Here is a 23800-nt window from a genome sequence, read left to right as displayed (position 1 = left end):
GGGCGAGAGCGTCAGCGGCCGCTGCTGCCCGAGGCGGCGGAGCCGTTGTTCGCCCGCTTTCCGAGGCCGGCGGCCGTGAGGAGCCGTCGGCGCCTGGCGGTCTCCAGGCAGGGAGGGCAGTTCCGCCGGGCTCCCGCCCCGCCCCAGAGGCGAGGGCTGACGCGGGAAAGCGACGGGGGAAGCAACCCAGCTAGACTGCCGTCTCCTCTGCGTTTCTTAGTTTTGTCATGTGCTTATGAGATGGTCGAATACCCCAACTGTGGTAAAATCAAGCCATGGGGAGGCACAGCATAAACACTACAAACTTTAAAATTTAATTAATTAAAAAGTCAAGAGATAATATGAGTACTTGGGAATATGTGTAAGCATGCAATTTGGTATAAAACAGTTTGGAAGATCAAGTGCTGAGGCAGGCCCGCTTAGTCGTGAATAACCTTTGAAAACTCCAGGGAATCTCTGTACTTGTAAATCAAGTCCAGTTTGTGCTGGGTGCCATCTGCCAGCACAGATTACATCTCAGTCCTCAATCTGACCAAGCAGACTACAGGTAATGTCTCTTAAAATAAGAATTACTTTGGCCCTTTCCCTCCTACATTCCTTCTAATGATGTCTTTCCAGGTCCTGCACCTTAACCAACTCTGAACATTCAGGAGACATTAAACAATCTGTCATGATCTCCAGAAGCCCTAAGTCATACCAATCCAATTCCCTAAAAAGGTCTGCCTATTAGCTAGGGCAGAGAGAAAAGATTTCATAGAGCTACTTATTATCCTTGCCTTGATACAGATCTGCTATATAAACCTCAGAAATCCTCTTTCTTTCCACATCTGTGAATTGCAGTTTAACGGGGTGGACTTAGGCAGAATCTGCAGCTGTAAGTTATGAGCTGGGAAAAGAGCCCAGAGACTCGCATTGCTTGCCTCCAGGAATTTGAGACTGGGCCTAGCCATTTATGGTTCCACTGGAACTGGGGAGGTAGCAGAGGGAAAGCGAAAAACAGCAGTGGTTTGAATATTTTGATTTGTTGGGGAATAGGAACCTGATGCTGGATCCTTGTTAATCATTAGAGAGCCTTCAGAGACGTGACTAAACGAAGTAGAATTTGAGAAGTAGATATATGTGTATAGAAGTTTGCATGTATAGCAAATGTACAGATTTCCATATTGATACAAACCGTGTAAGAAATATTCTTCAAATGTTGTCTGTATGAGTTCATGAGTTTAGAATTTTCTAGTCACATGTTGACAAGTGGTGACCCTTCTGACTGCCTTGCTCTCTGAGAATTATAGAAGTGGTCCCAAGTTCCCTTCGGTTTCATCTAACTGGAGAAGGAGAAGTAAATTTAGAGAGCTTTTCATCATCTTTGATGCTTCCTTTGCCATCATTTGACCTGATTTGAAATGCTTTTTCCATTTTGACAATAATATATTGAAAATATATTTGGGGAGAGCAGTGGATGTTGTCTACCTTGACTTCAGCAAGGCTTTTGACACTGTCTCCCAGAACATCCTTGTAGACAAGCTCAGGAAGTGTGGGCTAGATGAGTGGACAGTGAGGTGGATTGAGAACTGGCTGAATGGCAGAGTTCAGAGGGTTGTGATCAGCGGTGCAGAGTCTAGTTGGAGGCCTGTAGCTAGTGGTGTCCCCCAGGGGTCAGTACTGGGTCCAGTCTTGTTCAACTTCTTCATCAATGACCTGGATGAAGGGACAGAGTGCACCCTCAGCAAGTTTGCCGACGATACAGAACTGGGAGGAGTGGCCGATACCCCAGAGGGCTGTGCTGCCATTCAGAGAGACCTGGACAGGCTGGAGAGGTGGGCGGAGAGGAACCTCATGAAGTTCAACAAAGGCAAGTGCAGGGTCCTGCACCTAGGGAGGAATAACCCCCTGCACCAGTACAGGTTGGGGGTTGACCTGCTGGAAAGCAGCTCTGCAGAGAAGGACCTGGGAGTGCTGGTGGACACCAAGTTAAGCATGAGGCAGCAATGTGGCCTTGTGGCCAAGAAGGCCAATGGTATCCTGGGGTGCATCAGGAAGAGTGTTGCCAGCAGGTCGAGGGAGGTGATTCTCCCCCTCTACTCAGCCCTGGTGAGGCCCCATCTGGAGTTCTGCGTCCAGTTCTGGGCTCCCCAGTACAAGAGGGATGTGGCACTACTGGAGCAAGTCCAGCGAAGGGCTACAAAGATGATTAGGGGACTGGAGCATCTCTCTTATGAGGAAAGACTGAGAGAGCTGGGCCTGTTTAGCCTGGAGAAGAGAAGGCTGAGAGGAGATCTTATCAATGTGTACAAGTATCTGAAGGGAGGGTGTCGAGAGGATGGGACCAGACTCTTTTCAGTGGTGCCCAGCGACAGGACATGAGGCAACGGGCACAAACTGAAACACAGACAATTCCRTCTGAACATGAGGAAATACTTTTTCACTGTGAGGGTGACAGAGCACTGGACCAGGTTGCCCAGAGAGGTTGTGGAGTCTCCTTCTCTGGAGATATTCAAAASCCGCCTGGACGYGATCCTGTGCAACGTGCTCTAGGTGACCCTGCTTGAGCAGGGGGGTTGGACTAGATGATCTCCAGAGGTCCCTTCCAACCTCAACCATTCTGTGATTCTGTGATTCTGTGAAAATTGCTCTTTTAAGGAGTGATTTTTCATCTGATCTCACATCCAGTGTATGGTACTAGATACATTCCTGTCTGGCAACAGCATAAAAAGTCTTATTAAAGCCAAGATACTGCTGCTTCTTTATCCAGTTTAAGCCAGTTACCCTTCTGTGTATTAGATAGTGGAACTCAGCCACTGGAGTAATTAAGAAAGGAATTCAAGATAAATCAGACATTTAGTTGGCTTACAAAACTGTTCATATCTATTATCCATACCCAGTAGTTATTGCTAGCAAAAGTTATAAGGAATGTAAGATATCTTTTTTATTTTTCCTGTTTAAGACCATTGTTAACTATTATATTGTAGTTTATGGAGGTAGATTATCCTCCATTATGTCTTTGTGGTTTTGTTTATTTTGGGGTTTGTTTTCACCTTCTGAAGCTTTATGTACTTGTGTCATCTAAGAGAGATACTAGACTGGGCCACAGATCAAATCTAGTGTGATAATTCCTGTGTCTCCTGTTCTCATCATGTGAATTCTTTCATTTCTGACGGGGTTCTTGGAACACTTCTTGTTCTACCCTGCACATCAGCACTATCAGAATACATCTCACTTCCTGTGTAATTGAATTAACATAATAATTAAATTAATTACTTTTAATCATCACCAGCTAAAATGAATTAATGAATATTCACAGAATATTCATTATTATTATTATATTCATGAATATTGCCCTCATTTCATTGTTTTAAATGGAACTGAAAAAGCCTCTATTCTGCAAACATATTTTCCTAAATGTGTTTCTGTTCTTTTTAAGAGTTGTCTGATCTCAATCTTTTTCTGGCACTACCTGAGTCAAGTGCCACTGCTCTTTGGTTTGTTTCTTATATATTGTTCATGGGGACTGGCTTAATAGCTGGAGGATAGTTAGGATAGGCAATAGCCTGGCTCCGTCCAAATTTCTGCTGGCACAACTAAAGAAGAAACATGGGGGTGCAAACTTACTCAGTGTTTTCAAGAAAGTAACTGTGAGATTAGGTAAGGAAATATTTCATGTCTGTTTTCTCTCAGGTTTATGTCTGCTACAAGGAAAATGAGGGGTTGTTTTCTTTAGGCTACCCTTTACGGTGTGGTGCTGATAGAGTTACCTGTTTTGATGACTGGCCACTGATGAAAGGGTTTTCCCCTCTTTTTACAGCTGCGCTTTCCTGCCCCTGCCTTGTCAGCAGAGATACTCATCAGACCACAATAACAGTGAGCTAGACTGGCAGAAAACTAGCTGTATGAAGAGAGAGGTACATGTTTTTCTGCTTCCTAAACTAACTTAGGTTTGGGTCAGATAAGCTAAGGAAGTGGAGAAGAGAGACTGAGGTTGGAAAGTGAGGGGGAACTTTCACCAGCCACTAGCTATTATTTTGGTTTGTCTCTATGCTAAAGCTGAAGGGCACAAACACTTTTAGCCACATAGGTAAATACTCCTTTCCTCATATTGTCCCTGCCTTTGTGCCAGCAAAAGGACTTGGGGAAAAGCTATGGGGTGATAAGGGTTAAAGCAGAAAAGATTATTTGTAACCTGAATCAGGTTCCCAATTCAGCTGACTGTGCACCTGTGGTGGTGCTGTGCTGGCATAATAAAGAGATTTTGCAAGATCGGTAAGTGGCCAGGGCAGGCCTCTCTGTGTTGTAGTGCTTATTAACTTGTGTTGGCTTAATGGCCTCAAGGAACTAGAGGGGCAACCTCAGGAAACAGTTCTTGCAGCTGGGTAACACTTCATCCCTTCATTCTCAGACAATAGTGAAGGGCATTTGGCTTGATGGTTGATGGTTGTCAGGTTTGATTTTGTAAATGGACTTTTGGATCTGTAATATCACTGAACATTTAAAATATTCGGTAGCTATTATTCTGTTTCAACTTTACCAAAGTATGGGAAGCAGCAAAAGCATTGTAGTAGTAGCTCTGATGGAAAATTGAGGGTGTTCTATAGTTGTAAGGTTTCCTAAATGATCACAAAGACCTAACATTTTAGGATGAAATCCTAGCCATATGGGGAATCATGCTATTGATCTTTACGGTTCAGAGATTTAATCCAAGGAAAACTTTTTAAATGGGGGCTTGAAACTTTTAAGGTTTAACTGTATTTGCCCATGGGCAAGTTCTTTTGTGTGTGTTTTGTTTGGTTTATTCTTTAACCGATTGTTTGAAATCTGTTCTTTATACACATGTACTTGTGAGAAAGTTGCCAATTTGTGAGTTTCACAATATTTCTTAAGTGTGTAAATGTGAGATGAAGATTGTATTGTGTCATGCCTTAATGTTACGGCAAACTGATTTAGGTATTGGGGACATGATACAAAATCCAAATTCCACTGAATTTGTACATGGAAATTCTTACTTGTAAGAATTCTTAAATATGCTTTAAAATATACTGGACTTCTCTATGCATCCACCAAAAAGAGTTATTAAAGAACACCTCAAAATACTTCTGTTGTATTTCACCAAAAAATGAATATAAAAAGGCTATGTTCTACCAATAAATAAACCTAATTTCTGAATTCAGATTAAAACAAATTGATTTAGTTCAATTCATTTTCTTTGCTTCAAAAGCAGTAAAAATTAAGAGAAGTCCAGTACATTTGAGAGGTGAGGAATTCCTTTGGGGATCCAGGTCAGTCATTCTCTATGGGGTGACTGGTAGTACTGATTCAGTAGAATAGAAACAGATGAATTGGCTTAACAGGCCACCTCACTCCCCAGAGTGAGGTAATACAGTGCAAAAATGCATCCTGTCAAAAACTGCATTTTGGATAGTTCTGCATCTGATGTGAATATGCATAATTCTGAAAATAACTGATTTTCAGTAGAGAAGCAGCAGCTTCTAGTAGTTAAAGATGCTTTTGTTTCCTGCCTGGTTTTCTTCTTCTCTGCCTGTATGGTGAGGAGGAATAAAAGATCAATAGCAGAACAACTCTATATTGCACAAAAAAAATGGAGGGGAAGGGAGGCTGTCAGGTTTCATGGGAAAGTCTTATTAAAGAGACATCAATGGAACATCTAAACTATCTACGTTTAGTGAAGAACAAAACAGAGAGGGAGGAATGGATAGTGGTCTTATATCCTTGCTTTATAAAGCAGGAGTGCTCTACCAATATGCAGCTCTATGCAGTTTTCTGGGATAATTCTTCAGCTCCAGCCTGCTCCTGATCATCCTTTTTCCTCTTGGAGCAGGTTCTGCATCAGTATAATTGCTCTAATGGTGGCAAAAGGTTCCTCTTGACCATTTTATTTCTGTGACTTTCTGTCCCTTTCTCCATTCCCCTAATGCAATATAAGATTTCTAGTGAACATATGTTGTGAGCATTGTAAACAGCAAGCCATGGGCTTTTGTGGAAAGTCAGACCTATTGCATGTGTGCAAATAGACAGACTGAAAGTTTATGTGCAGTGGATCTAATATGCAGTAGCGGGCTTGGTGAGGCTCTGCTCTTGTACTGCTCTTTTTTTTTCATACAGCTCTGCTCTTTTACTGAAATAAGCAGGACGTACATCCCATTCGGTAAGAAGAGCTTGGGCACTATTGGTGTAAGGCATTCAGCTGAAATTCAGAAGATCCAGATTCTAAACTCTACCGAAAATTTCTGTGGTTCTTCAGTAGTTTGCATAATGTATGCATCTCATTTATTTGTCAGACACATCCTTTTTCTACTTTCATCTATCTTTTTTATTAAGATGTTAGAAAAGCAATTATCTTCTCTGTTGTCTGCACAACACCTTGTATGATCCAACCCTGATGTCAGCCTGCAAGTGCTGCTGTAGCGTACATAGCCATTCCATGGTAAGAAATAATTGTAATAATGTGCTAGAAGAGGAAGAATCCCAATAAAGATGAAGGGCAATAGCAAGACAGCTGATATTATTTACCCTCACTAAAAATGTTTTGGGAAACAAGGGCTTGTGTATGTAAGGTTAATTACTTTGCTTGTTAATATCTGGAATTCTAAAGGATGCTGTCACTTAGTGCCTAGAATTTCATGCTGACCAAATAGCAGATCCATATTTTCTTCTTGAAGTAATTTCAGTTGGTTCTGTAAGCGTTTGTTGCTTTTTGCCACAGTGATAGAATTCTATCACTTTATTTTTAAGGAAATGGTTTTTTTAGCCCTGTGATGATGATGGTGATATACAATGCCTGATCAGGACAAAAAGTTGAAGAGCACAGAAAAAGCAACAGACAAAAAACCTCATGGGATCTCTACTAGGTATAGTATCTGATGTTTTACTTTGTTTGAACTTCAGCAGGACCCATGTGGTATTTGCACTGGCTGCCAAAGCTGAATGCTTTAATTGGAAATGCAGTGAAAACATGACAACTGTTACTCTGGTCACAAAGTTTATGTACACATTTGTTGATTTAAGACGTTCTGGAGAAGCTATAAATTCTTCTCTACACAAAGTGGGGACACGAGGCAACACCAGAGAACTTTTTTTCCTCAGTAGACTTGTAGCTTGTTGATCTTTTAGTCTTACATAAATACTTTTATGTAACTATTAATATATGTACTCATGCTGTTATGTTTTATCCTAGGGATTATTCTGATCTTAAAAGACTTCGGTCTCTCTTAAATGTTCAGTCAAGCAAACAACAGGTATTTTTCAATAACCACTATTAAACATGGTGTACAACTGTATAATTATAAATAATGGTGATTATAGTCTGTTGCAAATAGTTCTAACATTGTGTTCTGTTACAATTAATTACATCTGTTAGTAAATCTTGTGCAGTGGATGTGGTATCTCTTATTTTTTGGCAATCTTAGAGCAGTGGGACAAATCCCATTCAGAAAGAGTGAAAGAATAAAGCTGACCAACCTCCCAGATCGATCCTGATCTGCTGTAATTTTTATTTAAATGGGAAAATATTGCTTTGTTATGTCAATATCTCTGGCAGATTTTATACAGATATTGTTGCGCATAGTCAAGTAGTCTAACAGCTTTATCTTCATCCGCACTCTTTACACAATATCATGGAAACAGTCTTGGATGTTTATTAGTTACAACATGATGAAAAGTGGTAAAGAATATAAAAGCACAAATCATCATTTTCACCGTAAACAATTTTTCTTTGGAGAATAACACTACAGCTCAAAACCTTCAGTGAGTAAATTTCAGTGTATGGGACTTGTTAGGTTCATAGTAAAATCTCCTCCACCTCAATGCACTTGGTGAAGCCTGTGTTTGTCATTCAAAGGAAAGAAAAGCAACAGATGGTGAGAGGTGTCAGTCCTTTGAATGCCAAACAATTTCTCCCCTCCTATTCTTTAAAAAAAACATGAAAAAATGACTTAAGGAATCCTCCATGGGTTACAGGAGTTACGCACTTCACTTCCTGGATGGAGGCATGGAATTGCTTCTGAGTATAAAGCTGAAACATCTGAGTTCTCCAACTTAAGTAAAATATGAAGGCTATGCAATTGTAAAAGTGAGACTGGTAAGAAACATTGATAATAGAAGTGCGTGTTGCAGAGTCTATTGAGCTTTCTTTTTATAAATTTTAAAAGACACTATCTTGACACTTTATATAGCTTGATGTACAGCATTGTTTTACATCAGTTCTCCAGGACTTCATTTTTGTATTGTGGTGTGTGTGTATATTACACACACATATATACTTATGTTTTATAATGGCAGTTATAGATTCAAAGTTTAACAGTATCTGTAGTTCAAGTCAGAACTTGAGAAAACGTATATTTTGCTTGTTTACATCCTTATAGAACTGTTAAAATACAGTGTTTGCCTTACAAATGCTCTCCCTTTTCTCCTTAGCTTCCAGCTATTAATTTTGAAAGCGGTCAAACCAGTATGACAAAATCTCAGCAATATGTTGTCAAGAGTAATGGGCAAAAAACCCATAGTCAATGGCAAGGATCAACTGAATCTGTTGAACTTGAAAACTTCAGGTAAAAAAAAAAAAAGCTATTACGATGACACCATGTTGTATATCTGAACATCTTTATGTGTCTTAAGCTTGTTGAGGTGTTGAAAACATTTGTATTTGTACTTTTGTCTGTTACTTGTACTTCCATCTTAACCCACTGTCAAAATATGAATTATATACTTGTAGCTTTCTAAACCTGACTGTGTATATTCTTGCTTTGGTAAGTTTCAGTCATATGCTCCCACTCAACAGAGTGCACTGTTGAGATTTATTATGTTTGATTTAAATAAAGTACTGGTGCCTCTATTTGGAAAGCTTGGACTATTACCCAGACTATACCATTATAATAGTCCCAAATTATGCATGAGAAAAGACTGTTTTTCCATACTGTTAATATTTGGAAATCTGAAATTGTTTTATTCCATTGCAACTGCTTGTATGACATTTCTTCCTTTTTCTTGCTAATACTAAACTTTGGTAATCTAAAATTATCTTGCAGCAAGATAATTACCAATACAGCTTTTTTTTTTTCTTTTTCTACTTTTTTCATTAGCGTGAGCTACAAGAATGAGAGAAATTTTAGCAAACATCCCAAACATAAGCTTTTTCAAGAGATCTTTACAACTTTAGTTAAGAACAGACTTACCTGCAGGTAAGGATACTGCACACATTTATATTTAAGAAAGAGGGATAACTCTTCCTTGAGTTAAGTAAAGAACCAGTATGCATGGATAAGGCCTGACATATATGTTTCAACAGTAGACTTTTGTGTGGAAACTACTAGCTTCACATATCTGGGTAATCTCAGTTTTAGCCTTTTAAACAATCTTTTAGATATTGGTTTTGAAGACTGAATACTTGGTTGGTGGGAGGGAGGGAGGAAGGATTGGGTATCTTAGAATTTTGGTCATCCAGATTTAGTCAAACATCTCCTATGTTTCACATGATCATCTGTCCAAATCTGGTAAATGTAATTTATGGTTTGTTTTTCTAATTAATTTCATTCTTATTTTATTGATACTTGTTCTTATTTTATGGACTGCTGCCAATGTATAGAAAGGTCAATGCCTCTCATGCAATTCAGATAAGCTTATGCTGCTGTTCATATTTATTTGTATATGTGCATATAACAGGAATAGAAAGGAAAAACTCTTTCTTATGCTGTCCTCATAGCATTTGATGGATCAAGAAAAAATTGCAGGACCTTCAGGAAAATATGGGGGAAGCAAAAAGCCCCTTCTGGGGCCTTTCCCTTCTGGGAAAGAAAAGGCTTTTTCAGAATTTGATCAATATATACCATCAAGGTGTGTTGTATTTTTCATCAAGACAAATCATTTGAAAATTTGGAACCTCTTTTTTGGAAGTGGAGTTCATCATCTCAGTACCACTAGAGGGATGTCAGTGGCCTAGCTTCATTTAAGAATTTAAGAATGAAAATTTAAGAATAACTCATGTTGTCTCTTTCCAAATTCTATTTATATGTTGTGGCATATCTAACTCGTTTTTTGTTTTTTTTTCTATGCCCTTTGATGATGATGATATAATAAAACCAGCCTTTGTATTGTAAATGAAAGCACCCAGATGAGATTAATGAGACAAGCATATATTAATAGACCTGTAAAACCCATAACGTAAGTGCAGTTACAAAGGTGATTTAGTTGCCCTTTGTAAATATACTACTACAGCTGCGATGTTATCCTCTCTTTGGAACTACTGCCATCGTATTTTGTCAGACCCTTAGAAGCTGTCACCTTTATCTGCATTACATACTTTTGCTGGCATAGCTATGTTTGGTTGGGGTGCAAAAAATTCACACCCACTTACTGACATTGCTTGGCAGAAGACCTGGTTGAAGATAGTTAGTTCTGTTGAGAAGAAAGCTTTGATCAGCTTAGCTTAAGTTGTTTGGAGAAGCAGTGTAACTAAGCAGGCAGAAGAACTTCTGTTGGCATATGCTGAATACGCACTAGGGTCTCTAGTAACAAGTAATGTAAATGTAACTATAGTAGCAGAGGCTCTCAAATGTTAACTAGGCTCAGAGAATTACTGTCCCCACTCGAAAATGTGACAGATGGATCGCTCCATTAAAGAAACTAACTTTGGTCAAGAATCAAGGCCTTGTGAAAAAATAACTTTATGGAACCACTGTTCAAATGAGATGAAGATCGTTTCCAATCTTGCCTCCAAATTTTTGCCTAGCGCATGGTTTGCCAGTATGTGATTGCTGTTTACTCTCCATGAAAGCTAAGCACTTTTCTGAAGGGGCCAAGTATGGAAACATAGTAAAAAATAACATTGCTTCTGGCAGAATATTGGCATTAGAAGGGCTGAGATTTTGCTAGTATCTATTTGCACAACATTTATTTTTATCAAAATATTTTTAGCCATTGGCATCATTCCCAACTACAAATGATAACAAGGGAAGAGAACTGCCACATCATACAGACTTCTTCTGTTCCTTGGAAACTTGCCCAGATATAGATTCTCTGCTCTCAATTAAAACAAAACAAAAAGGTGTCCAATGTTAGGTTTGTTTTAAATGGGGAAAGGGGGGTATATACCTTCCACAGACAAGGGAATTAGTGATGCCATTACTGGTATTTATGCAGGACTACTGCCCCTTGATGTTTTGTGCAAATCTGAGTTGTGTTTTCTGCCTAGCTTTGCATGCAGAAACATAAAGAGGATGTTCTGGTTGAAAGTATAATACTGTATCAAAAACATTTAAACAAAATAATAAGTTATTCCAAAGACTACTAATAGTCTTCGGAATAATAAGACTAATAATAGACTAATAATATTACAGTAGTAATAATGTATTTTAAAAAACAGGGTAGATCATGATCATTTAAATTTATTTCAAATCTAGCTATTCTTACTTCTGCAGCACTCATGGTTTTATTATATTTTTATGTAAGTATAATTTGTGCACTGAAATTTGGCGTGTGCTTTCCCTGTTTCTGTCCTTTTGGGCCTTGATGCTTGCACTTAAACTAAGTTTCTGTCAAAGCATGATCAGTTTGTGCTTAGAGATGGGCGTGAGCTTTCCTGGATCACTTCACTGACAATGAGTGATGGCTGGTAATGTTCATATAATGAAATTAATTTATTTAAAATTGTTACTATTTTTGAATGTAAATAGGATTTAAAGTTGTATAGTATAGAATTCTGTAGTATAGTATATTGTATCGCTGATGTAGGTTATTAATTTTCTACTAAACTAATTCCTAAATTGAAATGGCATATGTAAGTGTTTCTTCCGCTTGTTTATTGTATTTGATTGGTATGTTTTGGATATTTCTGCTACAGGGAGTGGGTTAATCAAGCTCCAGCCATCCATTTTCTGAGAGTATTAATCTGCCTGAGATTACTAATAAGGGATCCATGCTATCGGGTCAGTATATCAAAATATTGTTTCCTATTTAGAGAAGAGAATGCATATAAGGAGCATGCTTATACTTTTGTAGGGGCATGTGTATAAAAATGCGTGCATTCTTACAGATGCATACTTATTATATGTCTGCACCTATATTTCTCCATGTGAAGATATAAGTGAGCTGCAAGCAAACAGATTCCAAGAGTGAACTTCTGCTGTTCTTGGATAGTTTACTCAATTTCTGATATTTATTATGTAGTATCTGTTGTTGCTAACCCTAGCAAAGAACCTGTGAATCTGCATAACAGACAGCTTGATCATTGCTCTGATCTCTAGATTCCTTACCTGACTTTAGTTCTTGGTATAAATATGTAAAATTCCTATAATGTATTAATTGAAGAAAATTGAAAACTGCCTATTCTTCCTGGCAGCCTTATGCTTTGAACTACAAACAAATAGTTTTTAATTGTATTCTGGCTATTATAGTTGTTACTCATAAGATTAAGCCTCAAACATTTAAGATATTTGTTTTCATGAATTTCTTTTCCATGTCTTCTGAAGCTTATATTGCTGTTCAAATTTTCAAACCTTAAAATTTCACCCCTATGGTTTTATATAACTGCTTAAATATAAGTAATTCTAAACTTGAAGGTACTAAGCATCTCCAGAATCCATTGACTTTGACAACTGGAGATAAGATTTCTCAAAACTCATAACAAATAAGGCCTTTATATTCAAATATTCTCTCATTCTTTTGTTTTCTGTATTTTTGATTCACTTAATTTGTTCATATATTTATTTTCTTTTAGGAAATGCTCCACAGCTTGGGTGGGATTGAATGTCTAGCTCAGGTAAGTCTCCTTAGTACCTTTGCCCAATATGTTGCATGTAAAAAGCAGCGTACATGTAGTTTTGGTTTATGGAAAGAGTTATGTTCTCCTGTTTGCACATGGGCAGTTTGTGTGTTTTTCACTAGTGCACAAAGCAACTGTCTGTGTAATCTAGCAGGGCTTAACCCATGGCTTTTAATTATGAGGGTTTAATTATGAGGAGATGCCTACTGACGTGGGAAAAGGGTTAGGAAAGGTCAACATATTTGGTTCAGTCACAAGAAAAGAAACTGTAGACTTTTGAAGGAAAGATGAGTGAAGTCACCTTGAACTTCACCAAATGACTTCTGAAGGGGGAAAAGCATAGTGATAGAAGGATTTAACAGGTTGAAATGTGGGAACTACAGTACCTTTGCATTATGAAACATTATTGACTGACTACTGTATTCTTATTGTTCTGTGTTAATATTGCTTTACTCATGGGTTTTTAATATCTATTCTTCAGTGAGTGGGAGTTGTCCATTTGACAGCAAGTTACAGCATCACTTGAATATGTTTAAGACTGAGATTAAACATTGGTAGTTTTCTTTCTAGAAAAATTAGAATTTGGAAAAACGTATGTATCTTTCTAGAATGTGATCATCATTCATTAATGGCATTAATGGCATTCATTAATGGCATCCCTGGTACTTCAAGGAACTAATAGTGTGCTATGAGTTCTTTGGTCTGACAGTCACCAGTTTAAAACATATGTAGAGCTGCAGGAGTTAAAGATTGTTTCGTTCTAAAGGATGTGGTTCTCACATGAATTGTTTGGAGTATTCCAATCCTATGTCATTTAATGCTTAACTATGCCTTTTGGGGGACTTGCACAGTGTGTAGTATAATGGCCTACTGAGGTTTGGCAACATCTGCAAATGCAGTCCTCTGCAGCAGGAACCCAAATCATAAAATTGATAATCATTTTTGCTTTATATGTGTTGCTGGCATAGAGAATTCAAAAATCATCAGAAGTAATTTTAATGATTTCTGAACTTTTGGGGAAATTAATCTTTTTTATCTTTTGAAGTGAGATAAAATGAAGTGCTAAATGGACTTCTGGCACTCTGAAAAGCACTTTGAAAAATGTTAAGGCTGAGACTTTCAAAACTCCCTCAGAAATTTGAAGAGTGGCAATAATTTTAGTGTGAATTGTTCATCAAAATTTCTTGCCTAATCTGAATAGCTCAGTCTAAAGTCCTTCATTAGACTGTTATATACAGCACAGAAAACATCTTTTTGGCATCACAGTTTCATATAAAAACTATCTTCATTTTAAAGTGTTTTGGGATGTTTTGATAGAAAACACTAATAAAATTATTACCATCACTGTTACTTTGCATAGCAGTGTCCTCCTCATGTGAGTTTTCTATTCAAATTATGTCCTACTACAGTAGTTCTAGTCTCTCTGTGCTATCTGATTGAAACTGCTACAGGTTCTGTACACAGTGTTCAGGAGATTTCAAACTCCCACCAACTGTAAGACCAATATGTAAGTGATGCTGAGAATCTTACCAAGATCTTGCGTACAAACATTACATCCTTGTGATAATTCTCATTTCCTGGATAAGTATGTTTGCCCAGTTCGGTATTAGGGTTATTAATTATTAGTTATTAAATATAGCCTGTTGGCTATATTAAAAAAAAAAAAAGTGCCTGCAATTGCAGCTTGTGTAGAATCTGAGCCTGTCAGTCTAAGCATGCTTGAGAATATAAAGCAATACTGATCTGGACTGAAGATTCTTCTAGCTGTTGCTGACAGTAGCCAGTAGATACTTAAAGAAATATGAGAGCAGAAGCCTGAAGTGATAACTCCCCAGAAAACTCCATCGGCCTCCAGGAACTTGCAAGGAAGGGAATTTTGAACCTACAATTAAAGTCTTTGTATTTGATAGCCTTCAGTGGATTTTCCTCCTGTGGAATTTTTCTAGTTGCTTTTGGAATTCTTGCACTTCAGGATATCTTCTGTACCCTGACAAGGAGTTTCACAGCCAAACTATGCATGATGTTGGAGAGCTACCTTTTTTTGCCTTTAGTTTTGTAATTGCCACATGTTTTCATTTAATACAATATGGAAATGACTGAATAATTTTCCCTATTTACTTTTTCTATGCCAGTCATGTTCTGAGAATGCCCACTAGGTTCCATCTGAAGAGTCTTAAAGAGTTTTTGAATCCCAGTCAAGTTTAGGCAGGATATAGTCACAGTATGGTGCAGCCTAGGCAGTTTGGGAGGATTTTCTGACACAAAAATGGAGAAATCTAGACACTCAGGGAAATTTTGCAGTCAAACAGGGAGGTATCTTGTGATGTTGAGCACATTCAGGGTTAGGAAATGGTTGAACAGAGGTTTCTGTGGATTGCAGTTTCGGTCTTGGCCTATCTGGCTCTAGATTTTGGGATTCTATATATAGTGAATCTAGCCAGTGCTGTTTCAGGAATAGCTGGGTAAGCTGTATTGTGAAGCAGATGCACCACCTACAGGCTATTTCTGTGCATAACAATTAGATTTATGAATTAAAACTTTTTTTCTAATAGTATCCTTTATTTTCTTTTCCTACCTATAGTATATGGAAACAGTAGCAAATGGCTATCTTGATTATGGAGAAGAGCAGCATAATGTGGACAAATTGGTCAACATGACATGTAAGTGTTTTAGCTGTTATCTTACAAGTGCACTTACAACTTTGTATTGAAAGGAGGCAAACATTGTATGTGAGGCTTAAAAAAATGTTTAAAATACTTGAGATGGTCAGAACTAAGGTATTGCTAGATTCAGTGTAAGCATCATCACACAAGTATTAAGGTAGGTGAAACTGCTGTGGAATAGCACATCTTGTTTTTGTGCATATGTAATATTTCTTCTTAAGAAATTGTTACCTCTTTATACATTAAAATAACAGAGTAAAGTGAACCAGTCATGTCATGTCAAAGAACTTATCCAGTTTTTTATTTCATTATTTGATTAGTAAAAAGAAAAATATTAACTGAAGAAGACCCAATTTATGTGATTTCCTATGTTCCATAGATATTTTTCAAAAGCTTGCTGCCGTTAAAGATCAAAGAAAATGGGTTATAGTGAGTGGAGCACATAAAGTAAGTGCTTTATAAAATTGCTACTTATAACCAATTAGCTACTTAACCGAATGATTTATGCTTTTCAAATTTGAGCTGTCTGGGACTATATTCCTTACAATGTCAAACTTGTAAAGTAAGATAATGTCAGTTCTGTGTTTTATTGGTGTGAATTACTATCATAAAAATTATTTCATGTATGTGAGTTAATTGGCCTGATGCATGGTTATTGATTGTTTGAGGTAATTAAGTCTTAAGTGTTTTGACTAAACTTGTTCCTATAAAAACAGTAGTCATGTTTACACTGTGCTAAACTACATATTGCTATAATGTAGATTGTTAGAAAATATCTTCTATGATTATTCACTTATACAGCATTCCGTGTCTAAGCAGAACAGTGTCAACCTTGCTGGAGGTTACCGTGAGTGTAAGGATGTACACTTAACATATTTAAAGGCTGATTTGTGGCCAAATTGAGAAACAGTTGAGACCAAGACAGTAGTGCTTTGCGATTCTATTATGCTGCGGTAAAACATTGGCAATTGTGATCAGATAGTATTTGAAGATATACTTTTAGAGAATGTAGACAATATGAGTCCTACTTTATGATCTAAATCATTATTGGAATACGTGCAGGGCTTTAAACTACATATAGTTTAAATATAAGCTGAAGATTAACTTTTTACTTGAAGGGGCCTTGATTTAGAGTTCTAAAGTGTTTCACACCAGAACAGATTTTAAAATGGTATCTTAAGTTGGGCAGTTGCTTTAACAGTCATGAGAGATGCTAATTGCAGTTTGAAAAGAGAGATCTTTGCTTGTCCTAAGACTAAGTATGTTCTGAGATTTTACGTGTGTCTTTAAGTGTACTAAAAGTGTACTTTAAGTGTATCTAACACTTTCAGTGTATTCTGTGAGGATTCAGTTTTTATTTTGAAAATTATTGACTTTTCAATTAAAAAAATAGATATGCATTTGAGTCATAATAGAAAAGCATATAATTTACATTCATTTATCTTGTTCTATGTTTCATTTTCCAGACTTTAGTAAATTTGTTAGCTGCCAGAGACAGCAATGTGCTTTTGGGGGCCCTCCTTGCTCTAACTAGCCTGGCAGAAAGGTAGGTTCAATTTAGCATGCTGTTGTTCACAATAAGCATTTTAGTGTTATCTCTTGGTACAGTATTAAAACTGCTGTTTATGGAGAAGACATTTATTTACAGAATGAGGCCTTGTTCTGCAGAGGCTTATGAAGTGTGCTTAAATTTTACATTGAAGCAGTAAAAATGAAAAGTTAAAAAGCCTTTACAAGCTACCAAGTACAGACTTAGGTCCTTATAGCAGCCTTCATACTCATGTGAAGAACTTTGCAAGACTGGAGTCATATAATGTCTCTTTGTAATCCCCATGCAGACTTCTGTAATTCTTTCTTCTCTGTGTATAAAAAACTTATGTCCTGAACTGAATATGACAGTGCCCCAAAATAACTAGCAGGAAGTTTGTTCGGTTTAGTAGATAAAGAATACATACATCCAAATCCATATGTATGTATCCTCTCTTCACTAATGGCTGTTTTAAATATACATCATATTATTTGGTTCTGGTGTGGGGAAGAAAAGGAAAAGGAAGATACAACATCTTTAATTCTGAAAAGTTTTATAGAAGAAATGCTTCTTGTTCTACATTATTTTTCTGCTGCCTTCCAGACTTGTATAACAATTATATCTTTTAGGTGAAAAAATTTAAGGAAAATCATAAAACTGAAGAAAATTGATGCAATTGCTTGAATGAGTAGGAATTTACTTCCTGAGATTTATCCAGAATTTCTCTTTCCTCAAATTTTTTTCATTTTATTTCAGTTTAATTTTTTTTAATATCAGGATTAATTTGAATTATGTTATACTTACATTTTTAGCTTGTGTTTAATTTATTCCTAAAATTAATTTTTTTACATTTGGACTGGGCAAGAAAGTATTTGGAGTAGATTAAAAATATTTGTGCAAATTATGTTTGCTTATAAAAAAACCTCATTTGCTGAATTTCTTAATTTCTAATATCAAACAAAGTAAATATATTTGTGTCTCTACTCTTACACATTTGCTCTTCTGTATTGGGAAAACTGGAAATTGTGATAGTGTCAGTTCTTGACTAAACATATTTTTGTGGTTTTAAATGTTCATGTGTTCAGTATGATATTATTACTTAAGTCTTGAGAAAAAAATAATTGGTCAAAGCAATGCATAAGGAGGGAGGCTAAAGAGCAATGTGTTTTTTCATATAATTTAATTTGATATAAATGCCAGGAATAATCAATTTGTAGTCCAGAATGTAGGGAGAAGATAAGTGAGCTCGTCATTGTTGAGAACTTGCTGGTGATATTACATGAATACGATTTGCTTTCTAAAAGGTGAGACTTCGCTTATAGATTAATTATGTTAAATTTTTTTTGACTTTTTTATTTAGAGACATGATTATTTAGAGGAATTAGATAATGTGCCATTTTGTTCAAGGTAAAGTTCTGAAATTATGTATTTTCAGTCAGATATTGATAGAGCAAAATCTTTTCTAGTAGGCTGTCTCCTTTCTTCCTGTTGATGGCCTACAATTCAGATAGATTGTAAAGCTTCCTTAAAGTGATAGCAGTTGCTTTTCTTGGTGCTTCTCCTCTTTGCTCCCAGCAGAACTGACTGGTTAGATGGCAACCATGTTGAGCTCTGACAGATCCTGGGATGCACAATATAAATGAGTAAAATGTCACCAGACATAGCTGCCTTAGTTTATAGCAGAGGCTGGATCAGTCCCCATATCCCTTTGCTCAGAAGATCATAAAGGCTCCTTCAGTCCTTTAAACCCCATTTCAGCTCAGCTAAGCTGCTGGTTGAGGATAGTATGTCTGCGTCTGGGTAAGAAACCAAAAGACTCTCAAACTTAATGACATTTCACTTACCCTACCACATTTAAAATTTTTAGGGAGTATTTTCATTATTTCTTTGCTTACTTATTTTACATATGATTAGAGATAAAGCAAATAAAAATGCCAAAAGATTTTATTTAGCTTCTGCATTTGAAATTATTTAGATTACATTTAAAACTATAATGTTGTTTTAAAAATTGGAATTTGAACCTAGCGAAAAAGCTGGTGAATTCAATGATAGTTAGGAATAAAAGTTCAGATAGGGTTTTTCATTTTCATGTGTTTCATCAAACATGCATACAGCTTTTTGGTTCCAAATGGGAGTAGAATTCCCTAACCATGGTTTCTCTGGTACATCCACCCTGATTATAGACAGTGGAATTAATAAAAATTTTGTATGAACTTTTTTTGTGATATATCCAATACCTTTTGTAAACATAATATTCATACCATACTGGAGAAGAATCTAGATCGTTTGTGCAGTTATTCTAATTACACAGATGGACTTTACAAGTTCATGCAGTGGTATTGGTCATTCATTGACAAGAAAAGAGGTAATGTGGATTGCTGCAGTCCACCTGGTCTCCTTCATCCTGGCTCTGTATGTTTGGCTGCATATGCTGTCATTCATACTCAATAGTAAACATAATTTCATCCCGTGTGAAAATTTAGACCTTCCTTTCCCCCCACCCCCAGCAGTGACTCTAAGCAGTTTACAGTGACTTTAAGCAGTTTTCTTTAAGCTCTTTTTTTTATTGGAGGTCTCTGTTCTTTCTCAAACATTTGCTGTGTTTTTCTCCCCTTTGGTAACTGGCAATTCAAATGAATGAGGGAGTTGCTGTTAAAATTTCTTGCTGATTTTTCAGGCTCACAGCAGAGTTGTTACGACTCCTCTGTGCAGAGTCACAAGTCAAAGAGCAAGTAAAAATGTATGAAGGAGTTCCAGTCCTGCTCAGTTTGCTCCATTCTGATCATATCAAGCTTCTATGGAGTATAGTTTGGATTCTGGTACAGGTTTGTGAAGACCCTGAGACTAGTGTGGAAATCCGGATTTGGGGCGGAATCAAGCAGCTCCTTCATATATTACAGGGGTAGGTTTTCAGTCCTCAACATTCTGGCAATTTTATGAGACTGTTTCATATATCAAGGTACATTTGACCAAGACACATTTTATCAAATATCTTCTTTCTTTTGTTCTGCTGTATGTGATGTCTGCCGAAATTAAAAAGCTATTCAAAACATAATGAATAGGAAGTATTTTTTTTTCCACTTACGCATATTTCATTGTTCTCTTAAACTGCATTTTTCATATATTCAGTGTATAAACAAAACCATGAGTAGATTAAAAATGCCATTACTGTCTACTTAGTTTCCCTACTAATTTGCCACCTCTTTGGTGAGCTAGAATTGTGGATATAATCGATGGACATGGTAAAGGGACTTTCTGCTTAAAAGTTTGTCTGCTTTTTCAAAGTATGTTGCCTAATCTAGTGAAAAGATAAGGATCCAAATTTTCAGAATGTAAGAATTGGTTAACAAAGATACGTTAAGCCAATTTTTAGATGGCTATTTGTTTTGTTTTGTTTTGGTTTTCCTCAGTGAGAGAAATCTTATTTCTGATCGCTCTTCAATTGGAAGTTTATCTAGTGCAAATGCAGCAGGGAGAATCCAGCATCTTCATTTGTCAGAAGATTTGAGTCCTAATGAGATACAAGAAAATACTTTCTCCCTTAAGGCAGGTAGGTTTATAAGGCCTAATCCTTGGTTATGTGTTTACTAGCAGCTGCACACAGGGATTCAAAATATTTCAGAATTGAAGTAATAACCAGTTACACCTGCTTTGGGGAGTGGGAGCATCAACTCAGTGTTTATTTCTAGATGTGCAATCCCAGTACATATTTTCAGAAAGCACACTTTTTTTTAGAAAGAAGCAAAGGGTAAAGTATTTAGTACATGGGAATCATATGCATTTCTTCCACCTGTAAGACTGTCCCTCTAGTCTCTATAGAAAGAGCATGCAAATGATCCTTACTGGGATTACTTTAGCCTTTGCAATATCTCCTTGAAAATTATAACATAATATGTAACAGTCTTTTTAAATACATTACCCTGAGTGTTATATCTGAGGAGCTGCTAATGTGAAATGAATAGCATTAGTAGATCGTGCATTCATAAAGTCTGTGATCTCCTTACAAAAACATTGACCACATGGAATATATACTGGGTTACTTCTGACTGCTTTCTTTAAGGACCCCTACATAAGACAGTGGAGTGTAAGCACTGAACCTATGGAGGTCTTTTGTAATTTTGACTGAGTACTTGTTTGTGTTTTTAGCCATCTGAATATTTTTATGAATCTGGCTGTGTATGTTATATCTGATCTTTTTAATTCTAGCTTGTTGTGCTGCGATTACTGAACTGGTGCTCAATGATACTAATGCTTACCAAGTAGTACAGGTAAGAAGACTTTATTCAGTTAAGTAAGGCATTAGAGTTTATAATTTTACCATATCTTGGTTATTTTCTTGAGCAAGGAAGCAAACTGTATTTTAAGGATTTGACTTATTTGTTGTTATTGGTCAGCATCACTTAATTAACAAACAGAATGCATTTCAAAGGGATTGGACAATATACCTTTATATAACTTTAATATCTGTGTCTCTTTGTACATACATGCACACACACATATGCACACTTAGACCCACAGATATCAACATATGTGTCTAGTCATTATAGAGAATAAACAGCTTTACTCAGACACATACTTTATTTTGATTGAAATCTCTTGCCATACTTTTGCAATATTCAAAATAGAATAGTAAATCAGAGTAACCATGGAATTTACTGAAAAACACAAATTTTGAGTTTTATGAAGTTTATTAAAACAGACTTTGAGCAGCTTAATGTTGGAATGTCAGGCAAACAATTTCCCTCCTTTCCTCAGGATTTGATATTTCCAAGATAATGTCCTGGTATTCCACCCCTAGAAGTGTGGCTCTGAAGCGCATTATCAAATGCAGTATTTAAATTGGCAGAATCAATGGTTCTGAAAACAGTTCTTAAAAATCCCTGGTACAGATTCCATGCGTAGCTAAAGACATAAATATTGAGGACATTAATACCAGGTAAAATCCATAGCCACTTCTATTACTCTAAATATTAGGTCAAGATTCATAATCCATGTGTTAGCTTAAAACCCAGCTAGAGCTACTCTTAAAAGGGATTGAGAGAATGGAGAGTCTTAAATGTGATAGGCAAAGGAGTTCATGTATATTTCAAAAGTACTGGTCAAGAGGAAAGGAGTGGAAGTAAGTTTAGAAAAATTACTTTCTGTGTAGTTTAAGCACTAAAATTGTCAATAAATCATATCAATTTAGACAACTTTTTATCTGAACCATGTATCTGCATATGTTTTAGGCTGAGCTTGGTTTAATCAAAATAAAATATCACTTACTTAAATTGGATGTATTTTGAAAACAGTACAACTCTGGGGAAATTAAGGAATGAAGAGCTGATTTTAATGTAGAATAGGGACATAACTTCAAGTACGTTTATTTCGACAGCAGTTCTACCCCACCACAATCTGTTTCATTTCCAGTCCTTTCTTTCTTCTAATGTAACTTTTTGAGAGCTGCCTGGAGAACAAGATCAAGAGACTCACTTAGGACTATTTTTACCAGTCTATTTTTAACCTATCAGATAGAGGAAGAAGAATTGCAACTCTTTCGTTTATGTGTTGAAGCTTATAGAGAAAGTCAAGCTAAGTTTCTCTGAAGGTTTATCTCACTCAGTGGCAAAGGACTCTTGGTTCAGACAGTTGAGAACTGTTTGCTTTTGCTGTAGCTGCCTTCTACCTGTACATCCTATGCCTTCATCAGAAATTACAACCAGAGCAGCAGAGATTGCAAGCAAGAACATGTGTTTATGACTCAATGGCTCTTCTTCACAGTCCAAAACCTCAATTCGAATCTACTTTCATGAACAGTTTAAGCAAGCATGTCAGGAACTGCACCAAAGCCTCTGCAGAGCAGACACATACCACCTTCAGTTCTGCTAGAGAGGAGAGTAGTCTCTAACAGGGAGCTTGACAGATAACTGAGAATAGTACTGCAACTAAATCCACCAGTGAATCCACCAACATGAAGGATATAGTATATCAGTGGAGAGCACAAGCATGGTTACATGAAAATGGAAGCTGAAATAGAGTATGGTTTTCACAAAATCATACTGAAGGCAGAGAAATACTCCTCAAGCTGTTACTTCTGGTGTCTGTCCAACTTGTGATAATTATTGTGTCTGAATTTTTGGTTCTTGACAATCCAAAATATCCACATGGTGATGGGAGATGTGTTGCTGCAATCTTCTTCACCTCTAAAGATCTCAGCATTGTTTCATTACCTGTTTACAGGCTCTCTTTGCAGGATCAGTTTAAATGTAATGATAATTTCACTCTCATGTACTTTTAAGTTGTGTCAGCTTAGAAATTAGGTGTTCGGTAGAAGGTTGAGAACTTGTAGATTGGTGTTAGCTTCTTATTTATTTGAAGTAATGTTAGTTTTTATTTGTGGTTTCTGTGCAAAGGAGTGCTGTTATTGTTGACCTTTCTGTTTCCCTTCCAGGCAAATGGAATATATACAATAGCAAAGCTGATTTTACCAAACAAAGAAAGTAGTGATGAGAAAGCTAATTTATTACAGGTAACTTCCTTTAATATCATTGCATGTTGAAAGCCCAAAACAGTCCCTGAGATTGTTTTATGATTTTAAATTTTATTTTAAAGCGCAATAAGCCACTCACTCGGAGGAAGGAAAGGGGAAGCCAGGAGTAACAGGTGGCCCAGGAACTAAAAGTTCAGTTGTCACTCAACTGAGGAGTCAACTTAAGATGGAAATTATCAATAGTTGTGAATTATCTGGTAGCTCTTCTCCAGTCTCTGTGAAATGACATTGGTGTCCCACTAAGCTCTAGGGAAGTAGCAGTCTGTGATTCAGGGATGTCTGTGACACAGCTGCTGCCCTGGTTGCCCTTCTGTGAG

At 36.8% G+C, this 23800-nt stretch overlaps 1 protein-coding gene across 2 annotated transcripts in view; it reads left to right on the top strand.

Annotated features, from left to right (window-relative positions):
* The first annotated feature begins 6783 nt into the window (after window positions 1-6783).
* NEK10 (NIMA related kinase 10) overlaps window positions 6784-23800 on the top strand; it is a 95352-nt gene continuing 78335 nt past the window's right edge. For both annotated transcript variants that reach the window (XM_026057293.1, XM_026057291.1), the window contains exons 1-14: window positions 6784-6857; window positions 7184-7244; window positions 8422-8555; window positions 9087-9185; window positions 11843-11927; window positions 12719-12760; window positions 15345-15423; window positions 15806-15873; window positions 16893-16972; window positions 18172-18258; window positions 19632-19856; window positions 20365-20504; window positions 21161-21222; window positions 23385-23462. In XM_026057293.1, the coding sequence (XP_025913078.1) occupies window positions 6784-6857; window positions 7184-7244; window positions 8422-8555; window positions 9087-9185; window positions 11843-11927; window positions 12719-12760; window positions 15345-15423; window positions 15806-15873; window positions 16893-16972; window positions 18172-18258; window positions 19632-19856; window positions 20365-20504; window positions 21161-21222; window positions 23385-23462 (1314 nt within the window). The remainder of the gene's footprint in view (window positions 6858-7183; window positions 7245-8421; window positions 8556-9086; window positions 9186-11842; window positions 11928-12718; window positions 12761-15344; window positions 15424-15805; window positions 15874-16892; window positions 16973-18171; window positions 18259-19631; window positions 19857-20364; window positions 20505-21160; window positions 21223-23384; window positions 23463-23800) is intronic.

The sequence above is a fragment of the Apteryx rowi genome, unplaced genomic scaffold, assembly GCF_003343035.1.
Source record: "Apteryx rowi isolate R43461 unplaced genomic scaffold, aptRow1 scaffold_138, whole genome shotgun sequence".
In the NCBI taxonomy this organism is placed as follows: domain Eukaryota; kingdom Metazoa; phylum Chordata; class Aves; order Apterygiformes; family Apterygidae; genus Apteryx; species Apteryx rowi.
The sequence above is the reverse complement of the archived record's forward strand: the minus strand, read 5'-3'. Positions and strand labels throughout refer to the sequence as shown.